Source organism: Perissodus microlepis, chromosome 13, assembly GCF_051167445.1.
Source record: "Perissodus microlepis isolate ML-2025 ecotype Zambia chromosome 13, ASM5116744v1, whole genome shotgun sequence".
Taxonomy (NCBI): domain Eukaryota; kingdom Metazoa; phylum Chordata; class Actinopteri; order Cichliformes; family Cichlidae; genus Perissodus; species Perissodus microlepis.
In genome coordinates this window covers 33086213-33114167 of record NC_140473.1, presented here as the reverse complement: position 1 = coordinate 33114167, position 27955 = coordinate 33086213, and the positions used below count along the sequence as shown (strand labels likewise).

The window sequence follows — 27955 nt, the reverse complement described above, 5'->3', positions numbered from 1 at the left end:
GCTCTGTGCTGGGATGCACCCCGGACCCAGTGCAGGTGGTGGGAGACAGAAGGGCTCTGGCCAAAATAACATCTCTGATGGACAGAGTCTCCCAACATTGACATGCATGTAAGTGTTGCTGAACTGCAGAGCTGCTGCAGTGACAGACTGCTGCGTCCTCGATGCATGAAGGAGCGTTTCTGCAGCTCCTTCCTCCCTGCAGCTGTCAGACTGCACAATCAGAACTGCTCCCAACAAACAGATGTTTACATCTGCGCTGTAACTTTCACTATTTTATCAACCGATTCACACGACAACCAGGTCGGCCTCTTATCTGTATTTATTTAATTTAATAACAGTACAGTACTCTGTGGTAACTGTTGTCCTTGATGTAAATATGTAAAAGAAATGTGTATGTTTCTGTCCCGTGTGCTGTTTGTTTGTTTGTTTGTTTGTTTGTATACGTGTCTTTCTGGCTGCTGTTACAACCAAATTTCCCCTTGTGGCACAATTAAAGGATTTTTCTATTCTATTCTGTTCTATGTGCAAATTTAACAGTAAAATCAAAACTCAGCAGCAATGTAATATATTTTATTGCAGTCATGAAAAAGCGTGTCAACTGCAGAACAGTGCATGTTATCATTCTTACCCCCCCCCAGCATAATTCAAAATAAAAAAAAGCATTTGCACTCTCTGTTGCTGGTATATGAAATTTGAATAAAACATAAAAACATGCTTTCAGCTTCATGGATTATGATGAGTCCATCCTATGAAAGTCCTCCTGGGCACGTCCAGGTTCAAAAAGCATCCTTTGATTTTAGCTCAGACCTCACAGGACCGTCACTCAAACTGTGACCCACAGGAAGGAGAAAAGAAGAGCACAGGACCAATAACCATCTCAGCCTGTAGCAGCACAATCACTGCAGTCGCTCGTTAGTAGCAGTCGAAGCAGCCTAACCCTGTTGGCGACCCTGAACATACTGTTTGTCTCCCTCTTCTGGCAGTCGGATCTACGTTTTTACTTCTTACCCTGATACTTTACGAGCCCTGTTTGTCAGTACCAGTCTTGCTCCCTCTGGCACATCTGTACCAATGCAGGAACGCTGCCCCTGAAAACTCCAGCATACAGCCAAATTACAACCTTTAAGGCCCTCGCTGCAGCTTTATTGGTCGGACATATTTGTAGTTTCTTTAAAATCAAGGCAGCAGCATAAAAACATGAGAAAAGGAAAACGCGTCACCGTGTATACTGAACAGTATCTGTAATAACACTGAGGCACTTCGGTCTCAGCCCACTCCAGGAACAGCATATCTGCAACATGCTGACAGCTGAACCAATGAGAGCCCTTTCAGACTGGTCACAGATTAACATCAGTGGAAGACCGTGATATTCAGCAACAACACACCCAGTTTGAACTTCTGATATTCTCCCACAGCCGTCACAGCAGAAGTCCACCGTGACTGCAGCGTGGGACAAACTCTCGGTGCACAATCCCGTACATGCTGATGTAATATTGCGTAACATGGAGCACAGCACGTATAAACCCAGTTAAAAGCAGAGCGCGGACTGAACCCTCTCTGAGTCCTGAGTCCCTCTCTATGAGCACTCGCTCGCTGCAGCTACGAATCAAAGTAAAGACAAACATAAAAATGGAAACAGGCTCTTCTGGGGAAAGGTTCACGGCCCTCCCCTACTCCTCCTCTTCCTCGTCATCATCCTCATCGTGGCAGTGGGTAATCTCCTGCGGGGCCTGAGGAAAGAAATGCGGGGGCTGGATCTCACTGATGGATCGGGTCAGCTGGTGTCTTTTGCACTCCATCTCCTTAAAGTCGACATCGTGGCGGTTTCTTGTGGCCAGCGGCGACTCTATGTCCATGATATTGACGTGTGTATGTTCCACTGTGGATTCATGAGGCATCTGGGAGGGACACGGTTCAGTGAGTGACAGAAATCAAGAATCACTTTCTCGTCTCTAACAATGACCCCCACGGGGTGTGGGTGGGATCTTTATACTCGACATAAATGGTTGCCTAAGTATTAAATGTCTAACGTACTGAATTGAACCCACCGATAGACCTTTGTGTGAATCTGAAACTCCTGAGACTTACTGCATTCACAAATACGGGTGTAGGTTTCTCACCAGCACGTGTGCAGCTCTGAACAGGTAGCTGAAGGGGTAGTAGAGCAGGTTGATGAAGGAGGCAGCGTACAGGTCAGCGTAGCGCATCACCTGGGAGGCAAACAGAGTCTGCCGGGATCCGCTCCGAAACAGACTTCCCATCATGCCGTAGCACATGTCCATGTCATGAGTCACTTTCTGAAAAGGTCACAAACATGTACAGTCACGTCAGACTCGCTGGTGCTGCCGAGTCAAAGGTTCCAGCTGCCATTAGGATCAAACCAGTAGGATACGCAGTTCCTCATCCCAGTATTATGGAGCAGGTGGTGTGATGCCGAAAACAAAACCGGTTGGTAATAGTACAGTAATATGTTGGTTACTCTATGATAACCTCCTCCTTATTCTATTGGCTGCTCTCTTTAGAGTTCACCACAGGAGAGCATCCTCCTCTGCATGTGTCCATACCAGCTCAACCCTGCTGTCCAAACCCCTGAGCCTGTCCAAACCCCTCAGCCTGTCCAAACCCCTCAGCCTGTCCAAACCCCTCAGCCTGTCCAAACCCCTCAGCCTGTCCAAACCCCTCAGCCTGTCCAAACCCCTGAGCCTGTCCAAACCCCTGAGCCTGTCCAAACCCCTCAGCCTGTCCAAACCCCTCAGCCTGTCCAAACCCCTGAGCCTGTCCAAACCCCTGAGCCTGTCCAAACCCCTCAGCCTGTCCAAACCCCTCAGCCTGTCCAAACCCCTCAGCCTGTCCAAACCCCTGAGCCTGTCCAAACCCCTCAGCCTGTCCAAACCCCTCAGCCTGTCCAAACCCCTCAGCCTGTCCCTCTCATACTGGTTTCTAATCCTTCCCATCTGGATCACTTCTAATAAAAATCGAAGCATATTCAGCTCTGCCAGCTCGTCCTCCTGTCTTTCAGTGATGTCTAGTTTGGAGACCAAACCTATTGTGATTGGTCACTTAAGTTATATACATACAGTGTCTTGCAAAAGTATTCGGCCCCCTTGAACTTTCCCACATTTTGTCACATTACAGCCACAAACATGAATCAATTTTATTGGAATTCCACGTGAAAGACCAACACAAAGTGGTGCACACGTGAGAAGTGGAACGAAAATCAGACATGATTCCAAACATTTTTACAAATAAATAACTGCAAAGTGGGGTGTGCGTAATTATTCAGCCCCCTGAGTCAATACTTTGTAGAACCAGCTTTTGCTGCAGTTCCAGCTGCCAGTCTTTTAGGGTCTGTCTCTACCAGCTTTGCACATCTACAGACTGAAATCTTTGCCCATTCTTCTTTGCAAACAGCTCCACAGCTGCTCTGTGACGGCCTCAGAGGTTGTCTAAGAGAATATTGGGGGCAACAACACCATGAAGTCCAAAGAACACAGCAGACAGGTCAGGGATAAAGTTATTGAGAAATTTAAAGCAGGCTTAGGCTACAAAAAGATTTCCCAAGCCTTGAACATCCCACGGATGTTCAAGCCATCATTCAGAAATGGAAGGAGGTAGGTTTACAGTTGTACCAGACAAGGCAAGGCCGTCCACCTAAACTCACAGGCCGAACCAGGAGAGCGCTGATCAGAAATGCAGCCAAGAGGCCCATGGTGACTCTGGACGAGCTGCAGAGATCTACAGCTCAGGTGGGGGAATCTGTCCATAGGACAACTATTAGTCGTGCACTGCACAAAGTTGGCCTTTATGGAAGAGTGGCAAGAAGAAAGCCATTGTTAACAGAAAACCATAAGAAGTCCTGTTTGCAGTTTGCCACAAGCCATGTGGGGACACAGCAAACATGTGAAGAAGCTGCTCTGGTCAGATGAGACCAAAATGGAACTTTTTGGCCAAAATGCAAAACGCTATGTGTGGCAGAAAACTAACACTGCACATCACTCTGAACACACCATCCCCACTGTCAGATATGGTGGTGGCAGCATCATGCTCTGGGGGGGCTTCTCTTCAGCAGGGACAGGGAAGCTGGTCAGAGTTGATGGGAAGATGGATGGAGCCAAATACAGGGCAGTCTTGGAAGAAAACCTCTTGGAGTCTGCAAAAGACTTGAGACTGGGGCGGAGGTTCACCTTCCAGCAGGACAACCACCCTAAACATAAAGCCAGGGCAACAATGGGATGGTTTAAAACAAAACATATCCATGTGTGAGAATGGCCCAGTCAAAGTCCAGATCTAAATCCAATCCAGAATCTGTGGCAAGATCTGAAAACTGCTGTTCACAAACGCTGTCCATCTAATCTGACTGAGCTGGAGCTGTTTCAAAGAAGAATGGGCAAAGATTTCAGTCTGTAGATGTGCAAAGCTGGTAGAGACAGACCCTAAAAGACTGGCAGCTGGAACTGCAGCAAAAGCTGGTTCTACAAAGTATCGACTCAGGGGGCTGAATAATTACGCACACCCCACTTTGCAGTTATTTATTTGTAAAACATGTTTGGAATCATGTCTGATTTTCGTTCCACTTCTCACGTGTGCACCACTTTGTGTTGGTCTTTCACCTGGAAGTCCAATAACATTGATTCATGTTTGTGGCTGTAATGTGACAAAATGTGGGAAAGTTCAAGGGGGCCCAATACTTTTGCAAACCGCTGTATGTACATGCATACATATATACACTTCTCTCCCTCCCCCACCTCACAGTCCCTCCTCTTCTTGTAAAGTCCTTTTAATGTGTCCTTCTCCAGCTGCACTCTGCACCATAGTGCACAACTCAAGTGTGTTCCAACAGGAAAGTTGGCAAAACAAGGAAAAACAGGATTGGTTTTGATTCTTATCAAGGTAGAGCTATTCATGTATCACTAGCAACATCCCATAATACTTGTTGTCTTTGCACCTAAGAACATGGCTGCAGCAGAGTCCTGGACAGAGCCTGCTCAGTGCTCTGCATACATACACAGGTTTAGCTTTACACCTGTTTCTGTGTCTGATTCACTAGCTTGGTGACTCCTGTCTGATGGGAAAGCTACAACTGTCGATTTGGAAATCCTAGTTCAGGGGGCGTTCCACAGGAAAACTTTGATTGAGAACTGGGAAACTCTGTGGAACGCTCTATAGATCCACACCTCCACTCCACAGTCGCATCACATCTTCAGGGTGAGCATGAATCTACAAAGGATTCCCGTGCTGTGAAAGAGGTCATGCCTCGTGCCTGTGCCAAAAAAGGGCACGTTTAAATGACCCTAAATGACACACACCACACAGTGAGGAGACTCAATGTGGAACAGGTCCGGCCCATGGCCATCCCGCTGACACACCCCTTCAGTTCACCTGCCACCCAGACTACGATGCGTCTGCTCAACCGTAGCTACACACAGCGTGTTAAGCCAGGGAACATTGTGAGGATCCTGTTTTTTGACTTGTGCTTTAAAGACCACCAGGCCAGCTCTACTGAGTGATGCGCTTCCTCCACAGCATGCTGTCTTCCTTCTCTCAGCCCAACCAATCACAGCAGATGGCCCCGCCCCTCCCTGAGCCTGGTTCTGCTGGAGGTTTCTTCCTGTTAAAAGGGAGTTTTTCCTCCCCACTGTCACCAAAGTGCTGCTCATAGGGGGTCATATGATTGTTGGGTTTTTCTCTGTATGTGTTATTGTAGGGTCGACCTTACATCATAAAGCACCTTGAGGCGACTGTTGCTGTGATTGATTGAGCTGAGACGCAGGATGATGCCTCCGTCTGTTGGATTACAAATCCAGTGGGGAAGCGTACAGAGGGAAATTCTAACAATGATGTCACTGTTCATATACTTCACTTTATTGGACATTAACTGTAGGTGCAAAAACTTTTATACTCGTGTTTCTGTAAACGCTGCATTTCTTTAACATGTCTTTAGAAAAAGAACCGACTTACATTTGATGCAAAAGATAACAGAAGTGATGCTGTGCTGAGCCAGCCTCAGAGGAAGTCGTACCTTAATGCGTCTCTGCAGGGAGCTGATATCAGGCCTCTCGTTGCTGCTGCTGTCCATGTGCCTGAGGACAAATCATTTGAAATGTAGTTTCCACAGCTGAAGGTTGGAATTAGGTCAGAATTAGAACATACTAAAATATATTATATATATATTTTTCTGTATTGCTGCAAATATCAGTGTTGCAGATATAACTTTGAGGCCCATCCGAGCCCACAACATAAGAAGAACCTTACTTGTAAAGCTCTGCCAGAAAACAGTCCAGTGACTGAAGTTCTTCAAATAAGGCTAAAAAACAAAACAGTGTCAGTTTATTCAGTTTCCTTCAAAGAGTCATCAGTGAAATCTTTACTGGTCACACTTCCACAGACGGGTAACGTAGTACAGCTGAGCTATTCCATAGGCCACACATCAAAGAGGGACACAGTCACTGTGAATCTACAGTTTGTGTATTTGTGAAACATCAGAATACTTTATTCATCACGGCCTCATCGATGCTTCAAAGGCACGCGCATGACTGACTGATCGGCTGAGGTGGTGCCGAGCTGCCTAGTCAACATTTAATATGAATTAAATATTAATAGTAATTATTTTGTTTAAATGAGCAAACTGTATAAAAGCTTGCACTCATACATACTTAGCAAGGGAACTGTGTGCGGTTGATTATTTCTTTGTTGCAGCAACGCTCCTTGGAAATCAATCTTAAACTGTGGGAATGTTTCCTTGCATGGAGCCACATTTGGAAGCACAATGCATCTGTGGGCCGAACAGCAGACGAGTGTGTGAGCTGAACCCATGAACATACCAAATCTTTCCTGTCACTGTTTACACCTCCGGTACCCGGGTGCTGAGGCGCCTGCTGCACTGGTCAGCTGGTATCTGACTGATCTGCACAGAGCTGCTGTTCTGCCCTCGCTGCCTGTTTGCGCCGCTGTCGGCAACATGTACTTGCTGAAACCTGAACATGTGCAGCAACATTATGTTCAGTGATGAGTTCAGTTCTGCCTACTGCAGCTGGATGGTAGGTTCAAAGGTGGAGAATGCTGGACCGACTGCTGCAACAACAGGTGGCGGCAGCATCTCCCTCACTGGAAACAGGTTTGTCGTGATTGGAGGCAATTTCAGTGCAGAGGGATGTGGAGATAAGAGCCTACAGCCAGTGGCAAACCTACGTGTCCATAGTCTGGGACCAAACTGTCATCCCAGATGACCACACCTCTGCCCCCGCCCGCCCAGCAGTTTATCTGTAGACTACCTGCAGGAGGAACGGCCTGCCTGCACTCCTGACCTTCACCCTCTGAACACTTGTTCATGCCAGAGTGACCAACGGGAATGTGTGAATTTGAGACCTGGGTGCAGCTGAGCAGTTGTATTCGCTCATTTGAGAGTTTGTAATCACAGAGTGTTGGTTGGTTCTGAGTAAAATTTGATTTAAGAGTTTGCAGCTTAATACATGTTCAGTTTGTTTCTACACAGTCTCACTTTTGACTCTACAAACACTTTGCAACATCGACCTCGGCAGGAACAAACCGGCTTTGTAACGGTGTCGGATTTAAACAAAAGAAAGAATCAAACACACACAGTTCTCCGTCTGTGCTGCCTGTAGCCCACAGGATAAACATGCTTATTCTTATGTGCATGTGTACACGTGTGGGCCCAGACTCACAGCTCTTGTCAGTCCACACATGCAGCTCCTGGGCCAGCTCAGGTATCACCAGGAACGTCCTCCAACCCTGACGCTTCTTAGATTTGAGAATGTCACCAAAAATGTGGTCTCCGATGTAGACGATGTCCTTTCCTTTAGCACCCAGCAGGTCGCAGACGATGTCTGAAGAACCTGAGACACAAAAACAAGGATAGAAAAAACACACTTCTTAAAATGACCATAATCAATCATTTCAAAACATTTCTCAGCTGGAATGTGAATTCTTTACAATTTGAGCCAAAAAAGGCGAAAGGTTTGCAGATGGTTACGAAGCATCAGAGGGATCGGTCAGGAGGAGGGTACAAAAATGTTCACAGCACTGGATGCATGATGGAAACCAGCGAGGACAGCCATCGAACAACAGCGACAGAACTAGACTCTACAACAAAGCATCAGTCTGATTAAACTGAGCTGTTGTAAGGAGAGCGCAAGCTTTCCAGGAACAACCATCGGCTTCAGGTTTGGAGCTTTGACTCGGCTCGCAGTCTCCATACACGTTTGTTTCATAGTGTCAAAGGAATATTGTTTTTATATAATGTGATCAGCTTCATGAAATGTATTCTTTTATTGATCACTAAGAAAATGTCTACGTGACTTTTGACATGTACTTTTGTGTGATAAACAACTAATAGCTTCCTCTTTCTGTAAGAACATACAGAATTAGAAAAAGGGGAACCTCAGCTCAGAGTTCTTAGAAGAAGAAGCTATTTGCACACACACACACACACACACACGTATAAATAAAGCACGCAGACAGTGATGAGACGCAGTCGTGCTTCCATGACTGCCCTCGCGAGTAAAGACTCTGCAGTGTTTGTGTTTTCTAACTCAGGCGTCTCAGCTGAAGAACTGCGGGGTGATTTAAAGAAATCCCGTCATTTAAATTGGTCCTTCGAGCTTAGCGATGGAAACAACAGACACGTTTCTGTGACTCCAAGGTCTGACTGCTGTATCCTGACGTCGTGGGAAGCGAGCACCGAAGTCTGTCGACAGCCCTCTCTAGGTAGAGGTGAAAGACCTGGGACGTTAATTCGGGTCCAGGCCGGTGAACTTTTCTGGTCCACGACCTTGGGATCCAGCCAGACGATTTGATAACCAGGAAAGACGACTGAGGGTGAGAAAACACTGTTTGGGTCTAATCCGCCGCAAGGATTTGAAATAAACGCGTGAAATAAGGTTTAAGTTCGCCACAGGGAACTGTGTTTAGAGTGGTTTTAGAAGTGGCCGTGAAATACTTTGTGACAAATTCGCGCGCAAATGTCTATCTGTGTGTATGTATATGTGTTTTGGAAGTAAGTTGATTTTACGACTAACCTCTTACATTATGCAGTGAGAGTCACGGATTAAGGAACGAGCCCTTTACTCAAAAACAGGTGAGGACTGTAAATAAAACAAAGTCCTGACTGATAATCATCAGATCGTGTCCAACATCAGCACAGCTCTTTGTCTTTTACATTTACCTCCAGAGTAAACGATACCGTGCTGAAGAGGTCCGGTGTATGTGCCGATCTTCAGCCGTCCTGTGCTCTGAAAGAAAGCCAACAACAAGTCACATAAGCAGCATTTACTGAACTTATCTTTTGTGCAAATGAAATTTCTTGCTCTCGCTCAGTATTAGCGGGCAGCCAGCGTGCATCATCCGTGGGTTAAGCTCAATATCACAGGTACTTTGAAGAATTTCCCCTGACATGAGAAACCAAAGCTCACAGAGGAAGCCCAGGCAAAACCACACATCTCTCATGTTTTTATGGGCCTGGTGCTGAGTGAGCTGCAGGTCATCAGCCACATTTCAGCGGTTGGTGTAACTGTGTGGGAGGAAGCGCACACTCAGGCACTGATGAGTGGCTCTAACTGTAGCACCGTCACAGGAACAGTCGTGTGGTGAAGATGTATCGAGCGTGTGACAACCCAGGACGTTATTTTTGAAACGGTACTCGTCATCATGCTAGTCTTATCAAAGACACGGCAACAACGCAGCCGGCTACACTCGAGTACACTCACAGTGTCGACTTGTCGTAGCACCGTTCCTTCTCCGAAGAAGACGGGCTTGCGGGCATCTACCAGGATCAGGTCGAAGTAGGACTGCCAGGGCTGGTGGGGCGTGCCCGGCTGCAAGGCCATCCACGCACACACACAACAACACATCAGTCTGAGTGTGTAGTTCAAGTCAAATGTGTACATAAGCTTTAATCCTCTGTGTTACCTTCGGACCATGAGGAAGGTCAAACAGGTAGGTCATAATTTTCTGTAAGACAAGAGTTTTTTTCATCAATCATTTTTGAATCCAATTTAAAATGAATCATGTTTGAAATTTTCCATTTTCACACCACAATGACTTCCCTCCCTCCCTCCCTCCCTCCCTCGATGGATAGATCAAAACTGAAGAACTTGGTAAATGACAGAAGAGGGAAACTGTGTCAAAGACTGTGGGGATCTAAAGACCACAGCAGCTTCAACACCTGAGAAACTGAAGACGTTTGGCTCTGCAGTCAAACCGATTAACCGGGGAAGAAGGTCCTTAGACAAGAAGGTGACCCAGAATCCAAAAATCACTTTAACAAAACAAATCCTCTGCAGAGGTGGGAGAACCTGCTGGAAGCATCTTAGCAGTGCTTCATTTATTTGGCCTTAACTCACAGCCTACAAGGCTTCTTCCCTCAGCCTGCTGGGAGTCAAACTGCACTGAAAGCTCTGAAAGGGACAAAAAGCTTCTCCAGTTTAGCGACAAACACCAACACTGGTAAACATCCTGCAGGGAAACTGCTGGCGGCAGCATCTCCATGGCAGAAACAGCGAGTGTGCTCAGAGCTGATGGAGCTGAAAACGTACCAGTAAGTTTTCAGCATCACTCTGAGGTTCTAATTACAGAGAAAGCAGACACTCATATTTGTTTGAGCATCCAGGTCGAAACCGCCTCCAGGCTTCCTCACAGTGTTACTGGAGACAAAGCTAATCCCAGTAAGTATCTGGTTAGACACCCTGTTGCTAAGGCTTGACCTCAGTTTGATATGAATTTAGAAGCAGAAAATTAGAAGTTATGTCTTTAATAGATTCTTGTGGTTTAACTAATTGGTGTTTGTCATCCAGCTTCAATTTCTCTGTAGTAGAGATTTTTCTACTAATCTTTGAGATTAAAAGGTTGGAGATAAGCCTGACCTACAGTTAAACTGAAGAAAAAAAGACTAGTTTAATATTTAATAAATGATGCACTAATTCGATGATGTTGTTCATGCAGCCGTCAGACTTCTGAGGTTTTCTACAGAAGAAGATGAAAACAGCTGTTTATTGTTGTGAACTTTACCTCTGTGTACTTATAATCACTGTTGGTGACCAAAAACACTTTGGAGACTTCATTCATCCGACTCAGGAGCAGAGGAAGCTTCGGCTACAAACAAACTGAATCATTAAAATCATTTCATTTATACATTTCTCAACAATATGTGTCACCAACACCACAGCTTCACTCTGTAGAATCAGAGCTGCTCCACTTACGTCCTTCACCACGTACTTCTCCAGGTTTTCAACTGTTTTTTCTTTCAAGGAGCCCTGTGACAGTAAATCAGGTTACTGAGGACATTCATGGACCAAGCAGGGACTGAAGGACGTGGAACTAGGACACAGGAGTCTCTACCTTGAAGTGAACCCAGTCCACAGCATCTCGGACGTCCTGGAACATGCTCTTGTAGGACATGAAGAGGTCCCCGTCTTTGAATCCAGTCTCGCAGCTACAGGGACACATTATGTTTACAGCGTTTCCATGTTTCTCAAAGAATACTATGATGATGAAACACTACTGCAATATCAGTCATTAACAAATCATTATCAGAGGAGCGGCTGCCCCTCGCTGCCTGAATCACTCAGCCTACAGTACCTGGCGTATCTGGAGCAGTTATTGAAGAAATCCACCAGGCAGGCAAAGAGGTAGGTTTCTGAGGAAAGGGAGAGTGAGTCTGCACCCGTTCATTGGAAAAACAAACCAAAACCAGCAGAAACACAGCAGTCATTGTTCACTTTCTGCAGGATACCTGGGCATGGGTCGCAGGCAGCAACCCAAGCAAAGCCCCCTGCTCTAGTTCTCCCAGCCGTACGGACGGCATGTCAAAGGCAGCCGGGAGCTGTAATCACTCCAGTGTGGCTCAGGTCTGCCCCTCCTCCCAGGCGGACACGCCATAATGACCTCACCCGGAGACATTCAGGATAAACACCCGCATCTCTACTCTGAGCTGTCCTGAGCGACGAGCTCCTGACATCATTTCTAAAGGAAAGGCAGCCGACCTTCACTGAAGGCTCATTTCCACAGGCTCACTTTTACAAAAAGTGTGTGGCCATAGGTGAAAGTGGGGTCGTACGTGGACCAGGTTAGTTTCATCCTCAGTGCTCATATGCGGTGCTGTGACAGTCTGCTGTAGTTCGCCGTATGCGTTTGTCCCACAGTTTCCTCATAGCCGTGGCTAATCTTCTCTGTTTTTAGAAACTACATTTTCACGGTCTTCTTGATGTTTTTCATGGCGGGGGAGGGGTCACACTGAGCTCTGTGTTACGCCCACTCGGGACCAGCTGCCAGCACCGTCCACAGCAGAGCAGCTGCTGGAGCTGCACGGTCATCCCTCGACTTCAAAGAAGACGGTGCGGTGCAGAGGACGGAAATACAAACCCATCAGTCATCATGAGGAATGGGAGTTCTCTGGCTATCAATTACTGAGATGTAATGTTAGATATAAATTTCTGTGAAGATGCCATCATGGAGAGCGGCAGGTGTTCAAAGTGGGAGGTGGCCAGGTAAGAGGACCGTTCCTCTGTTTGCCAAAGCGACAGTAAAAGCTGTTCAGGCTGTTGTTTGGTGGAGGGGGGCTGCCTGAGTCATGAGCTGGAAACTGCTGTTGTAGTTTGATTACAGCTGAAATCCTGCACTCGCTCCTCAATCCGAGTCTGCTGCAGGAAAAAAGCCCAACTAACAAGTAGTCCTGGCGAGTGCGGTGAGCGGTGCCCTGGTGCGAGTGCGGTGAGCAGAGATGGGCGCGTTACTGTAATCTGATTACTTTTTTCAAGTAACGAGTAAAGTAAGGGATTACTATTGCAAAAACGGTAATTAGATTACCGTTACTTTCCCGTAGGAACGCTGCGTTACTGCGTTACTAAAACCGTGATTTTTTGCGAGAATGTCTCATGACAGTGACGTAAGCGAGTGCGACGTTCGTGACAACAGCTGTGTGCAGATCAACAGTGGATCATATATCAGTGCGGAGAGAGTATGAGCGTGCAGCGTTTAAAGCGTGGAAGTACTGACCTTACTTTGAGTTTGATTCCATAAAAAGTGACAAAAACATTAGTGTCCGTTGTGCGTGGGAAGAAAACTTCTTTTTACAGCGAAAAAAACCCCTAAACAAGCTCCGAGTGCGCAACGAGGTAATGGGAAACTCACAGAGAAACTCGCGGATTCTTCCACTGACCGCTGCGGCTCACCTGCACCAGGGTAAACCTCCGCCTGCCCCACTCCTGCTTTACAGGTGAAAATAGAGCAACAGGACCGCGAGTCTTTGATTTTATTTACTTTCTGCTGTGTTTTACTTGCATCTATTTGAAGGACTGAGTGTAAACACAAAAATAAAAATTATTTTATGTGCTGGAATGTGCAGAAAATAGGTTTAAATGTTAAACTAATTTCTTCAAGTCAGAGAATGTTGCATATAAAGTTAAAAGATTAAAACGGATAAAACAAGTTTAAAAAAAAGAGACTTTTTCATTTGATTACATTTTGTATGATGGGATATGCAGAAAAAGTAGAACTGGGCTGAAAGATCTATCACTTTATCACCTATTCAGGTTGTAAATCGTGTTTTTAAAAAGTAACTAAGTAACTAAGTAATTAATTACTTTTGAAAATAAGTAATCAGTAAAGTAACGGGATTACTTTTTTGGGGAAGTAATCAGTAATTAGTTACCGATTACTTTTTTCAAGTAACTTGACCAACACTGGCGGTGAGCGGTGCCCTGGTGCGAGTGCGGTGAGCGGTGCCCTGGTGCGAGTGCGGTGACACCAGCAAAGACCAAACTCACTCACGTACTGTTTAATAATGTTCCTCACAGCCGTATTTAGAACTCGTATTAGTTGTGTCACGTCTACAGTTTTTCTAACAGTGAAGTTTTCTATGAATTAACACGACCATCCCTCTTTCTTTGGCTGACTGTGTGAGGGAGCTGTGGATGTGGGCGTCCTGTTTTGAGTAATATCTGCCTGTAACCAGTCAACAGTCTTTAGCCTCGTTTCTTCCATCCCTGTAACAAAGCTCGGTGTGGTTAAACTAATGGATGTTGGATGCTGACGCAGCTGCACGGCATCTGCAATCACGCTCGACAGCATAGAAAGCCGTCGGTCTGTCTGTGGTGGTGTTTGTGTGGGGCTGCGAGCTGCAGTCGACTGTGTTTGTAACAGCAACCGTGTGAGTTAATCAAACTGTCATCGGGTCTGGTGCCGTTACACAGTGAGCAGAGTCTGATGTGGAACAAGAGGCTGATAAAGACGGACAAACAAAAGGGCAAAGTAAAAGTGAGAGAGACAGAAATGAAATCAAATTTACTGACGTGTGAGCGGCTGCACCATCTCAAACAAAGCCGTCACAAACGGTCGCTGTTGCTGACACTAGTGCAGGAGGAGCAGCAGCAGTCCCAACAAGAGTCAGAGACAGACAAAGGTGTAAACAACACGACAGATGGAGATGAGGCCGCTCTAAACATCAACTCTGCTTCTTAACACAAGCTAAGATCCTACCCTCCCATCCAGCCACCGCTCACTCTCACTCATGTCAGCATCAAAGGTACACTCAGCCAACACTACTGAACATCTTTCTTTGCATACAGAGAAAGAATTTGAGCGGCTCTACTGGAAATCCCCATCAGCAGCTCTGCATGCATTTGGATTTGACTCACGCGTCATAGACTGGATCAAGCAGTGTACAGCTGATCCTCAGTCTGCAGACGGGTTGATTCCTGAGGTCAACTGGTGACAGTAAACGCCCTTGTCCTTGCACTAACATTATGCACAAGTGTAACAAATTGTTTTTGGTTATTTTCGCTTTGCTTTTATTTGTTTTTGAATCATTACATAAACATTTACTGCAATTAATTTATTGGGGTATTTATAAAAATCTGCATCTACTGAAAGCTTTAAAACCGATCTTTTTATTTAGGTTGTTAAAGATGCAAGAATTTGTTTTTGTGTGAAGTGGACCTGAGGTGATTCTGAGGATCACACAAACATGTGAGCACATGACGGAGCCCACAGGTACCATCATAGTAGGGCTGCAGTACATCGAATGACCAGCAGGTGTCAGTGCTTCAGCGCGAGCTTCCTCACACTATCACTATGAGGGGTCTTTAGATTTAAAAAAAAAAGATTTGCCATATAAGCTACAATTAAACAGCAATCATTGGATATAAATTGAAACTTTGGATTATAATATTTTAGGCAAAGCAATGATTGTTCATGAGAAAATATTCTAAAAAAAAAAAAAAAAGATTAGAAATGGAGTGACCACCAAAAAATCCACTTAATTAATGAAATTACTTCCCGAGCACCATCAGAAAACTCCAGATTTCCGTTGTGGTTGCTTCTCTTTGGATTAGACGATCTACTGATATTGCTAAATATATTCGCTCAATCCAGCATGTCAATGGGATTTTGTTTGCGACTAAGAAGCTGACACCATATGCTTTACTTTTGTAAGTCATACCTTTACTCTTCTCCACACAAGCCCGACACGTGTTATATTTTCGACATTGCCTCTGACAGACTGACAACAGATGCTCCCTGTGGTTAAAACAGGCAGTCCCATCTTTAGCACGGAGCGCCAACGTGCTACCACCGATGAACCCGACCTACAAAGTCCCCGTTAATGCTGCCAGTGCAAACCCAGCTCTCACCACAGCTGTATGGGAACCAAATGGTATATAACAGCTGGCTGACAGCTGGCCCACAGTTAAAGGCCTTCCCCAGGTTGATAAAGCACATGTAGTCTTTCTGCAGACATGCATGTTTTGTTTTATTATATCCTTGTTGTACAGACTGCATCAGGCTCAGGTTTGAATTTTAAGAAAAACTTCCAGAGGTTGCTTTGCTTACTTACCGGGGAGGTTAAAGAGAGTGTTGAGGATATAGAAGCGGTCTGTGTCTCCACGCTGGATGAATTTGTTCGGGTACATCTCTCTGATGTCAGGTCTGAGCAGAAATAGTAACGAAGAAGTAGCAAATATAAATACAAGCATACAAACTTCACAGCATTATTATCTCCCTCTGCAGCAGTCCAAACTCTACACTGAAACCAGCGTGCTTGTTAACATGATGTGAGTGTGGCACACAGCATGGGAAGATGTTAGGATTACAGGGATGAGTTCAAGAAGTCAGTCACAGGTAGAAAACTGCTGGCAGATTAAATCCAGTGTGCTCAGTTCTTTGGTGTGTAGCTCACCCAGATGTGCTGCTCATGAGCCAGACACACAGACAAACCAGTGTACCGGAGTTTTAGCCACAATTAAGCTGCTAAAGAAATGAATGGCTCCTGGGTGCTTTAGCTCAGCAGCACCATCATACTAGAATCTGTAGTTTGACTGCCTGTAAAACTAATCAAACTCCTGCCTGCCTCAGCTGTACTTGGAAGATGTCCACAGCACCTGTATTTGAGTTTTGACCTTCAGCACAGAAAAATTCATTGGTTGCTGAAGTAGAGAAATATTGACCTGATCCACAATCACATCCTCGAAAGCACAATGACAACGTCAGCAATCCCCCCAACAGGCTTAACCAGTGAACGTACTGGTGAACACTAGCGAAAGGTTTCGTGCTCTGGAGAAACACCAGCATGCAGCACTTCCTCTGAGCGGCACTTGACAGGACAGTCAAGTTCCAACAGTTTTTATCACCTAAGCTGAATTTAAAGACACAGGTTTGTATAATTGCCCAGTTTAAAGCAAAGTGGGAGTAATGGACCTTACCCCTTCAAGAAGTTGAACCCATGCACACACACCAGAATGTTTCCATAGGCATCAACTTTGAGCAGGTTCCCATACATTGTGTCAAACACCAGACCTCTGTGAAGCACGGAAATAGGTGAAAACATAAACACTTGACATTCAGCATTCGGTGCAATGGTGAAGTGAAATAATAAAGCTGGGATCTGTGAACCTACCTGGTGGGGAAGGAGGGATCGTAGACAAAGTTCAGCAGCTCCTGTGGATATCCAATGGATACCAGGCGCTCCACTGTCAAGTCGAAGCCCAGGGACTCATATTCAGGAGATTTATACACTAAAAAAGCAGAGAGACAAGCTCAGGTTCACAACAATCCTTCCAGTAAAGGATGTCATTGTATCCACCATGGAAAGAGTCTTATTCATGTCTTTGGTATCTAGCTACAGCGGTCCAAACAAAACCGTTTAAACAACAAGCTAGCAAGGTCTTCTTCTGCATCATGGTCATATCTGCCACGAGCATACTGCATGCTTGATGCCCATAAATTCAAACATCAAACACATTTGTGCTTTGGCAACGTTTTTAGGGATCATATTTATTTAAACTCTACGTAAAACGTAGCGGTTCCTGTGACTGGGTGGGGGTGCATATTTCCACTTGTTTCTAGCAAAACAGTAGAATCAATAATATTCTGTTATTATTTTATAATGTGAATTCTAAAAGTTAACTTCAGAGACTGATATACAGAAAATGCAAAGAAAGGAACATTTCAGGTTCCTACTGTCATAGGTTTTGTCTAAATATTTAAATAATCAAGTAATTAAGGTAGACGTAGATAATGGCATTATCTAGAAAGTTCCTTCAGCTCGGTGCTTTAAATCAGTCGTGTTCTCTGACAGCAGATTTAGGTGCAGGTAGGGCTTGTGTTTACAGCTAATAACATTCTTCTTCTGACGATAGGCGATATATTCACGCAGGCGACTTTCTGATGGGCGGGGACTGTTTAGAACACAGAAGAAGTCCAAACATGGAGGAACTAGCTGCCAAAAAGATACAAAGTTGCCAATTTAGGAATTCTTTGACTTTAAACTGGATGAAAGAGGGAAACCTGAAGATGTAACCAAAGCAGTGCAGACGTACGGTGCCAGCAAAGGACTCAAGCACGGCTGACTTGCACGAGCATGTACGTGTCCACCATCCTGCTGTGCTCAGCTTACCGCAGCTACTACTGTGAATCACGCGGCTAAAACCTGACAAGGCAAACATGCTCGTTTTTCTGTCAAAGAATTTCTACGTTTTGTTTGGAGGGAACATCCAACCTTCTTTTATTGTTTGTTTCAGTATTAATATAGCTATAATACAGCTTTTTTTAAGATCACTGGAAGAGACATTTTGATTTTTAACTTTTTGTTTAATTTTGTATTTGTTGTTGGGTCGAGTGTGTCAGACAGATAAACACAGAGTGGAAAAAGAAGCCAGTTTCTCTTTGTTTCTCTCCCACCATCGTTGATGGTCGATATATTCGTCCAAACAGTTTGGGATACCACCGCTGCACACATATATGTGGAGTTAAGGAGGATGACCTAAAATAAATAAGTGGAATTTACATTAAAGAAAAGACTCACTCACCTGCAAGAGTGTAATCCATATCAAAACCAAAACACTTGATCTTTTCCATGGCCAGGCTTCGATTAACAAACACTCTGAAACAGGAGAATCGTTCGGTCAGCGACTGCACGACAGATGAAAATGTAATGAAATCTAAAACTCAAATGAAACAACACTGCTTACTTTTCCCACAACACACACCTAGACCACAGTAAACAGCTAACAAATCAGTCTGCAAGGACAGAAACTACAGAACAGTGCAAAGTCTTAATGCATGATGCAGGCCGTGCTTCAGTCCCTCAGATAAAACTCACGCTTGTTATTACCATCAGCTGGAAAAGGCTGATGATGTCACCTTGCTGGGCAGGTAATGTGATGCAGGACTTTCAGATTAACATCATACGTGTATCTACCACAAATCTGAGATGAGTTTGAATCTCAGTGACCTCGGCCTCAAGGTCAGGGGTCAGAAAAATGTCATCAGACTATTTCTTATATAAAAACTTGTATACTCTACTCGAGCATTTAAAGCACTTTATACTGCAAGCCTCACTCACCCATTCAATTATTTCTTCTATGCCCAACTACTTTCTACTAATGAAAACATCCCTTACTGCCAATCATACTACACAAAGTCATTATGCAACGAACAATTACACAGAGAAAAGTCTCTGTTTTGACTTTCAACTGCAGAAATTCCTGCCCCTCTGTTTTTACGAAATCAGTCAAAAACCAAAAAAACCTGGACAGTCTGAGCAGTGAGCTAGCGTGGTGGCTGTAGCTCAGGTAGTACTAACTGGAAGGTTGGTGGTTCAATTCCCATCTGTGCCAGTCTGCATGCCAAATATCCTTGGGCAAGATAATAACCCGGCTTTCCAATGCATCCATTGGAGAATGAATGTTAGCCAGAAAGCACTCACATAGAAAGAGCACAGAAAACGTTCCTGGGTAAATGAGGCAGGTTGTGTTCGAGTGCTCAGAGTAGAAAAGCGTTATAAGAACCAGTCCATTAACTGGTTCTTACAGTTTAAGTCCAAAGAGTCGTGCTGACTGTTTTCTGTCTTTGTCACAGCTGCTTTTTCTTTATCATGTAGACAAACTGGTAAATATGTAACTTCTCTACACTGACAGTAGGGGGAGTTTCCCACGATGTAAAAATGAAGCTATGTGGCCATTAGACTGATGGCCCATCACAGAATGGAATCCCAGCGGTTATAAGAATTAGGGCAGGACCCCCCAGAGTCTACACACAGGTGGTGCAGATAAAGATGGAGGCTTGAATGAGCCTGAGTAACATGGGAGAGGCGGAAATGGGACGGAGTTGGTTGCATGAAGGCGTCTGCAAGGGAGAATGACGGGTAAGCAGTGAGCATGCAGAGTAGAGGCTGACTGGCCTGAAGAAGGCGAGCAGGAAGATGATTGGACCAGCGATGTCAGCGATGAGCTTTACAGTGTGAGAAGTGGAAGTGATGTAAAGCTCAGATTAGCCACCAAATACCCAAACAGCAGACAAATGTGTGAGCTCATATCGTCCTCACTGAACTGATAATGTGACCTGAGCTACAGCAGAAATCCAGATGTACCAGATCCAGTGTTTCCAGTTGATTTTTGCCATTTGCAGTTTGTTGGTAACACTGTTACCAGAATGTTCTAACACCAACATGTTGCATAAAGGCAACATATGACTTTAGCACATGGAAGCCACTCATATCACACAGGCTTCAGCTAACCAGCCACAAACTGCAGTTTAATAGATGAGCCAGTGGGAGCTCACTGCTGCAGAGATGAACACAAAATCCACAACAGAGAACCAAACTCATGCAAATTGCCATCAACCATTTTCAACAATCCCAAATGAAATCTTGGATTTTTCTACTTGCGGAACGTGAAAATTGGATGTTTCAGGTATTATCCAAGCAGAAATGGGAAAAATCTGAAAGACTTGACAACATTTTCCATGAAGCAGCATCCAAATAAATGTGTATACGGAAATAATCGAAGACGTACAGATTAAAGGATGGAGATTCAAACCCAACGTCAAAAGTTTGGGGACATTGAAAACATAAAGAGAAAACAGAATGCAATAACATGCAAATCTACTGAAATAAAACTACTGAACCCACAATTTATTAGTGCGCATGTAAATTTTAGTTAAAAGTTAGTTAAAGTGCTTAAGCAGGGCACCAGTTTAGCTCAGTTGGATGAACATGCGACCATATGCCGCATGGCTGAGAGCGGCCGGCTTCGAATTTGACCTGCGGCCCTTTGCCTCATGTCTTCCTCAGTCTTAACTTTCTCTGTCCAATAAAGCCAAAACAAATCTTTAAAAAAAAAGCACAGATAAAGGGCCGTACCAATGTGTGACTGGATTCTACTTGTAGTAGAAAGTGCTTTAAGTGATTTATCGAAGTAGACATCTTCTTCAGGCGTTGCATATTTAGGCATGACATTGCTAAATTGCATAGTACAGCTATACCAGCACGGCAGCAGAAAGTACAGAACTGGCCTCTCTGCAGTCGAGACGTTTCATCTGCTAAAAACATTTGGCACACTGCGAAATGACGACAGAACTGACAATAACCTGTAATTCTGGATTTCAGTTCATCTGATGTATAATAATGGAATAAAAGGATAAAAGGGCAGATGGAGAAAGAAGAGAAATGCAAATCCAAGAACCCACAATGAGAGCTGCTCTCTTCACAGTGAGAAATCCCAATCATTAATATTATGGAGCTCCATGAGCTGAGAGCTTCATGGAAGGTCAAACCACATCACAGACATCAAAACTCAAAAGTAACGTCGTCACCATTCACAGTTTCAGTAACAATAGGACGGCATACCTCATTGCAGGATGGTTTTGAGCCAGATCCTTTGGAAAGCTTTGTAATAGAAAATACACAAGTACGCAGTATTACCACAGAACTGCTAATATTACCACTCCTGCTGCTCTCTGACTGCAGACAGTCTTTTTATCTCTTAACAAAAGCAATTAGATCTGCCTTCATTACCTACTATTAGTTTAAAATTATGAACATACAAGAAACAGGCACAGCTGACATTTTAATACAGTTCTGAATACATCTGAGTAGCGATATAACAAAGCCCGGGTCTGTGGCTTTATAAGTGACACATCTGAGACGAGTCAGTGTGTTGTTTGGTTAGAATGAATGAGAAACAGTCTTATTTCATTTTGGTTGCTTGTTCTTATCCTTCGGTCATGCCAGAGTGATATGACAGGTTGAGCTTTGACTAAATGATAAAGACGCCCCACAGTGGAAAACAAGAGCTGATTAAAGACTTTCCTTTGAACTTGTACGTTTTCCATCCGAGTTCCTGCCTGGCTGAGAGCGCCTCAACAAAACCGACACCAACTCACCAACCCCCGACGCTACAGCAGCTGTGCTAGGAGACAGACTCAGGATAATGACAAACTGCTCAGACCTATATGCATGTTTTTAATCTGAGGTGACAGTAATTGAACTGTGAATCTACAGTAAGGTTATAAGTTATAACGATGATTTTTAAAGGCCTTAAAAATCATAGTTATTATGCTCAACCATTATTTATTTGAATAATTAACCATAACTATTCAATTCAATGTTATTTATACAACAGTCGCCTCAAGGTGCTTTATATTGTACGGTAGACCCTGCAATACTGCTGTCACTTTGATGCTGGTGGATATTTAAAGAATGAGTCAAGAGAACTGCTGCAGCCGTACATTTCTGTAAGACGTCCACTTCTGTTTCCCTTTTTTCCTCTTTTGCAAAGACTAGATCCTTCCTGTATTAGCTCACAGCTGACTGCAGCTGACAGCACGAGGCCTCTGTTACAGCACTGGGGTGTTTTTCTTCATGAACATGTCTGAATGGTATGCACTGGGTATGAATGACAGAGTAACGATTGGTAGGGCAGTGCACAACCTGAAGTCAGACAGAACCTTTATTACAAGAGCCCGGCTGGCCCCGCTGACGCCCTGCTGCTCTCCGTGTTTAACTCTGACAGAACGAGTATCGGCGAGTGCTTTTTCATTTGTGTACGTTTGTTGGAGAAACATTCCAAAAGTCACAAGGCATGAAATCTGTTTCTTGATTTACATGTACGTTACTATTTGTTCGCCCATCACACTTCCCACTTGTTCACACATTAGAGCTACAGAGCAGGGATTGGCTGCCATTGATTCCTCATATCGCTTCCACGTGCACTTGTGTTACAGTCGGCTGATTTCAGTTCTTGTGCCAGAGGAAGAAAACGGCGACACAGTCTACAGTGTGGATGTGACCATTACACAAAAGGACCCGAGAGCGATGGTAAAGTGCACAGACAGCACTCGAACGCTAAATTAGTCCAGAAGCCAGAGCGACGGTGGCCCCAGCCCAGCGACCAGCCCTGAATTTGAACAGGAAACAAATGGATGAGGCTGCAACCTTCGTTTCTACCTGTTCGTGTTTCTTATGTAGAATCACTGTGACGATCACTTTAAACTGTTGTTGGCTTTGTGTTCACGCCTTAGGTTTGTACTGTTCAGTGGTAATTATGTTACAATGTGTTTCGCGTCATTTTAGGGAGACAGTGTAATGGATTCATTTCTCCTGGGAGTAATTAAACAGTGTGCTGCATTACTTTTTAGTGTTCTGCGTAATATGTGTAACACAACAAACCCAACACCGAGCACAACAAAGACGGGAAAGACCTCCAACGTGCACAAACATTTGACCACGCAGCATGCAACTCAAGTCTTTGATATGCTGCAGAAATGGCGGCGGCTCTCGAAGCAGAGCCAATAAGAACCCAATGAGAGAATCAGTGCGTGATATTGATCAGGGAATCAGAATCACTAAACTCTAACGGATTCCCATCCGAGACACCGTATACTCGTAAAATTCACTTCAAGCTGAAATTTAAATGTTGCCGTTTTATTTATGACAAGTGGAAAACTGTGTACATAAAGTACTCTTGTGTATTTTCTACCAACTTGCTTTAACTTCAGCTACAACTGCTTGAAGTTAACTATGTGCCATGTTTCTTTAAGCTGCTTAAATGTATGTCCATTTTTTTTATCACATATCCAATCTGAAATACTGTACTGTGCAAAACTCTTGAGCCAGTGCTAGTTTCGTTACGTTTTACTTCCAAGGAGCCCGACTTGATCATTTCTTAAATGTGATTTTGAACAACACTTTTCACCCATTTCACTCCATCCAGCATTCTCACAGGAACGTTTCAGCCAGTCAGCAAAAACGTAGCGTAACTTGGCGCGGTGTCCATCTTCAAAATATTTGAGGAAACTGGACAAAAGAAGAAGGGGCAGGTCTAAAACCCATGTGACCCGATGTGATGTCATTAAAGAACGATGGCACTGCATCCTCCCAGTCCACAGTCTTCTGAGCAAACATGCAAGTACGAACTTGAATATTTGGGTACAGAGAAAAATGGCTAAAGTCATGACACAAAAGAGTAAAAATAACAAAGTCAAAGGTCAGCAAAGCCAAATCTGGTCTGTTGGTCTGCAGGCACTAAAGCTGCATGAAACAAAAAGGACAGCAGCGTACTATCGACCCGATATCTCGATGCAATAGACGCAGGCTGCCGGGGATTCCCATGATGCACTGGGTGTTTCTTCTTCACTCACTATGTGTTAACAGACCTCTCTGCATTTAATCATACCTGTTATTAATCTCTGTCTCTCTTCCACAGCATGTCTTTATCCTGTCTTCCTTGTCTCACCCCAACCAATCACGGCAGATGGCCCCGCCCCTCCCTGAGCCTGGTTCTGCTGGAGGTTTCTTCCTGTTAAAAGGGAGTTTTTCCTTCCCACTGTCGCCAAAGTGCTTGCTCATAGGGGGTCATGTGATTGTTGGGCTTTTCTCCGTATGTATTACTGTACGGTCTACTGTACAATATAAAGCGCCTTGAGGCGACTGTTGTTGTGATTTGGCGCTGTGTAAATAAAATTGAATTGAATCAATGGCCATGAGTCCCATTCACAGAGTTGGGGGCGGCTACAATCACAATATTGTAAGATGGTGACAGATGTACCCTCGTGGAACGCAGAACTGGTCTTTGCAAAATACTTTTACATGTAGTCAAACTGCATTGAATTTATGTGTGGATGTCAGCACATTTTGTGAATAGTTTAAAACACCGTGTTTATGCTGTGGATTCTATATATACAAGAACTGGCCTGGGGTTGGGTGGCTGTAGTTCAGGAGGGGCAGCAGATCATCAACTAATCAGAAGGTTGGCGGCTAAAAACTGCAGCTGTTGCCAGAGGGTGGATTTTCTGCATTCATAACTCGCAAGTGATCAACATCCCCAGCATCGCTGGTTGGAATACTGGTTACAGTTGTGTAATATATGCTCCACAAGCACAAACAAATGTGTGCAACTTTAGAGTACTCACAAACAATCTTAAAATTCACACATACATTCAGCACAGTCCCAAAACACTGGACAATGAGGTAAAAGCAGACCTGCACAGAACAACACACAGCTTCCTGTAACAGAGTGATGCTGACAGAACACAACAAAGACGGCCAGGATCAGGAGAACAGCTCGGGAACGAAGCCCGGAAAACTGAAAGCATGCAGGTGTTCACTCCAACCTGGACTTCCAAGCTTGTTACAACTGCACACATTCTGCATGCAAACATTGCTAAAGGAGAGGCGGCTCAAGACTTTTACACAGCACTGTGTAACTGCACATTTTATGAGCATCAGCGGACAGACTACCATCTACCTGTGGTGAGCTTCACGACGATACTTCTTCATGGCCACACCGTCCATGCTGGCTGGAAGAGCAGCGAAGTTCTGCAGACGGTCGCTCCATGAGGTCGTCATCTTTAACTGTTACTGATGTTTCTGTAAGAAAAGACACCGAATCGTTTAAACAGAGCCCAGCTGGCTCTTTCTGTGTCGCACTGAGAGCATTAACGAGGAAGCTTCAGCGTCTCCCTGTTACACCCACGGTCCTCACGTCCTTTAACGTCGTAACGCCTCAAATCTCACTTTTTGATGATGACCCACACCCTCTCACACAGCCCTTTTCCACTATCACCCACTCGGGTGGGCTCGGTGTAGGGGCTTCCTTTGTTTATGCACATGCGTATTTTAAACAAGCGCAGAAGGCAGGTTCCGGTAAAGTTCAGCTTCATCTTACAGACAGAGTAAGTTCCGATGCTGCAGCTGACAGCACGGCGTGTAATCACACTCCGAGCGCCCACGCACTGAGAGCTCCAGCTGCCCTCGAGCAAAGTCACAAGTTGCAACAACTTCACAGACCAGACGCTGTGAAGGTAAAACGCAGTTTTACACATTATGCAGAAGAATGACAAACAACTCACCGTCGTTTCCACAGTTTTAACTTGGAACAGTGTATGGCGCATGCGCAAATCTTTGCAGCTGCTTCCTGGTCTTCTCTGTTGTTATTGCAGTTTCCTTTTGCAGCGAATGACTTCACCGCCCTCTCCTGGAGCTTCTGAATACTTGGCCCGTGTGCCCGCCTCCACACCTCCGTGGACAAAAATGTACACGCACAAAATCTGCCGTAAAATCCACAAACGACATTGTTTTTCTGCTTTTTTCATAAATCACTGAACCAACTTGAGCCCTTTTTAAAATGATCAAAGAAAATTACTTTCAGGATATTAAGCCTTGAAAAGCCTGCTTAAACATTTCAACGACTACATTTAAAAAACATTGTTCTTTTTTATCTGTTTCTCTCAAACACACAGTCCTGTGGAAGAGCAACAGACTGGTGTTGCGGCATGGTCGTAGCCCCCAAAAAGGACAAAGAGAAAGTCCGCATCTGTGTGGACATGACACCATTAAATGAGTGAGTGTGTCGTGAAAGATCCTCCCCTCTGTAGACCAAACACTAGGCATGCTCACAGGTGCGCAGTATTTCTCCAAGCTCGATGCTAACATGGGCTTTTGGCAAATACCGCTGTCCAAAGAATCTGCTCTCCTCACCACATTTATTACGCCATTTGGTAGGTACCATTTCAATCGTTTGCCATTTGGTATTTCCAGTGCACCAGAGCATTTCCAAAACATGATGGTGACGGAAGTGACAGCCGGCCTCGCGGGAGTCGTGTGCCACATGGACGACAGCCTGGTCTGGGGATCCACGAAAGAGGAGCACGACATGAGACTCCACGCTGTCCTCGACCGTGCAGAGAAGGCGGGCGTCACCCTGAACATGTCAAAATGTGAGTTTGGCAAAAGAGCAGTGAAATTATTAGGATTCATTGTGTCATCTGAAGGCATGAGTCCTGACCCTGACAAAACTAGTGCGGTGCAGAATATGAAAGAGCCAAGCACCGTGAGTGAGCTTAGGAGCTTCTTAGGAATGGTGAATCAGCTGGGGAAGTTCATCCCAAACCTCTCCGAAAAAGACAAGCCACTGAGAGACTTGCTTTCAACTAAAAACGTGGTACTGAGGGCACGAGCAACAAAACGCGTTTGGCAGTTTAAAAGGAGAACTGTCATCCGCTCCAGTACTGCAGCTTTACGACCCAAACAAACCCCAAAAGATCTCCGCAGATGCCTCTTCATACGGGTTGGGGGCAGTTTTGCTACAGAAAGACAATGACGTGTGGTCACCAGTCGCGTGTGCCTCACGATCATTGACACCCACAGAGCAGCGCTATGCCCAGCTGGAAAAAGAAGCGCTGGCACTCACCTGGGCCTGTGAAAGATTCAGTGACTTTATTCTAGGGCTACACTTTGAGCCTGAGACCGACCATAAGCCACTTGTGAGCCTACTTGGAGGGCAAGCCTTGGATTTGCTTCCACCGCGGATACAGAGATTCCGCATGCGCCTAATGAGGTATTCTTACACTATAGGGCCCATTCCAGGCAAAAGCCTCACCACAGCCGACACGCTGTCACGGTTACCGCTGGCAGGCAGCGTGATGCCCAGAGACAATGATCTTATGGAGGACACCGATATTTACGTGGACGCAGTGCTGGAGGGCCTTCCTACTAGCAGCAAATACCTTGCAGATCTCCGTGAGCAGCTACAGTCTGACAGCGTCTGTTCCCAAGTCATGAAGTTCTGTGCAGAGGGCTGGCCGGACAGGAACCAGCTGCAGGGAGTAGTAAAACACTACTGGTCAGAAAGAGCAGTTTTGAGTGTACACAACGGACTACTACTGCGAGGCACAAGGTTGGTCATACCTGCAAACATGCGAAATGCAGTTTTGGACAAAATACACCAGGGTCACCAAGGGGTGGTTAAGTGCCGAGAACGTGCCCGACAAGCAGTGTGGTGGCCAGGCTTGAGTAATCAGATCAGTGAACTTGTCCTTAAGTGCAGGCTGTGCATACAGGAGAGGGTTAATGTGAGGGAACCTCTTATGCCCACACGTTTACCTGAGAGGCCGTGGCAGAACCTAGGAGCTATTTGTTCACACTAAAAGACAAAAACTATCTCTTGGTAGTAGATTATTTCTCGAGATATGTTGAGATTGCTCAACTCAGCCCAACTCGTTCAGCCAATGTGATTGTGCATTTAAAGTCAATATTTGCACGCCATGGAATACCTGAAGCATTGATTACTGATAATGGCCCACAATTTGCATGTGAAGAAATGAAAGACTTTGCAAAGGACTACTGTTTTGAGCATGTCACCAGTAGTCCCAGGTACCCGCAGAGCAACGG

General features: G+C 44.9%; 1 protein-coding gene across 3 annotated transcripts; it reads right to left on the bottom strand.

Annotated features, from left to right (window-relative positions):
• Positions 1-554: 554 nt before the first annotated feature.
• Positions 555-25977, bottom strand: nt5c2a (5'-nucleotidase, cytosolic IIa). 3 transcript variants are annotated; one of them, XM_084949105.1, is made up of 19 exons: positions 25636-25977; positions 25032-25153; positions 21134-21172; positions 18315-18388; positions 16904-17021; positions 16710-16805; positions 15845-15936; positions 11593-11650; positions 11353-11446; positions 11214-11267; positions 11023-11106; positions 9925-9966; positions 9723-9830; positions 9182-9248; positions 7683-7853; positions 6253-6304; positions 6020-6080; positions 2121-2297; positions 555-1898 (listed from the first exon to the last, which is right to left on the bottom strand). In XM_084949105.1, the coding sequence occupies exons 2-19, from the start codon at positions 25130-25132 to the stop codon at positions 1671-1673; spliced, it is 1716 nt and encodes a 571-aa protein (XP_084805231.1). In that variant the 5' UTR covers positions 25133-25153; positions 25636-25977; the 3' UTR covers positions 555-1670. The 3 variants fall into 3 exon arrangements, with proteins under 3 accessions (XP_084805231.1, XP_084805233.1, XP_084805232.1); XM_084949107.1 differs by lacking the exon at positions 11023-11106 and having other exon boundaries at positions 25636-25976; XM_084949106.1 differs by lacking the exon at positions 21134-21172 and having other exon boundaries at positions 25636-25964.
• Between the last annotated feature and the right edge of the window lie 1978 nt (positions 25978-27955).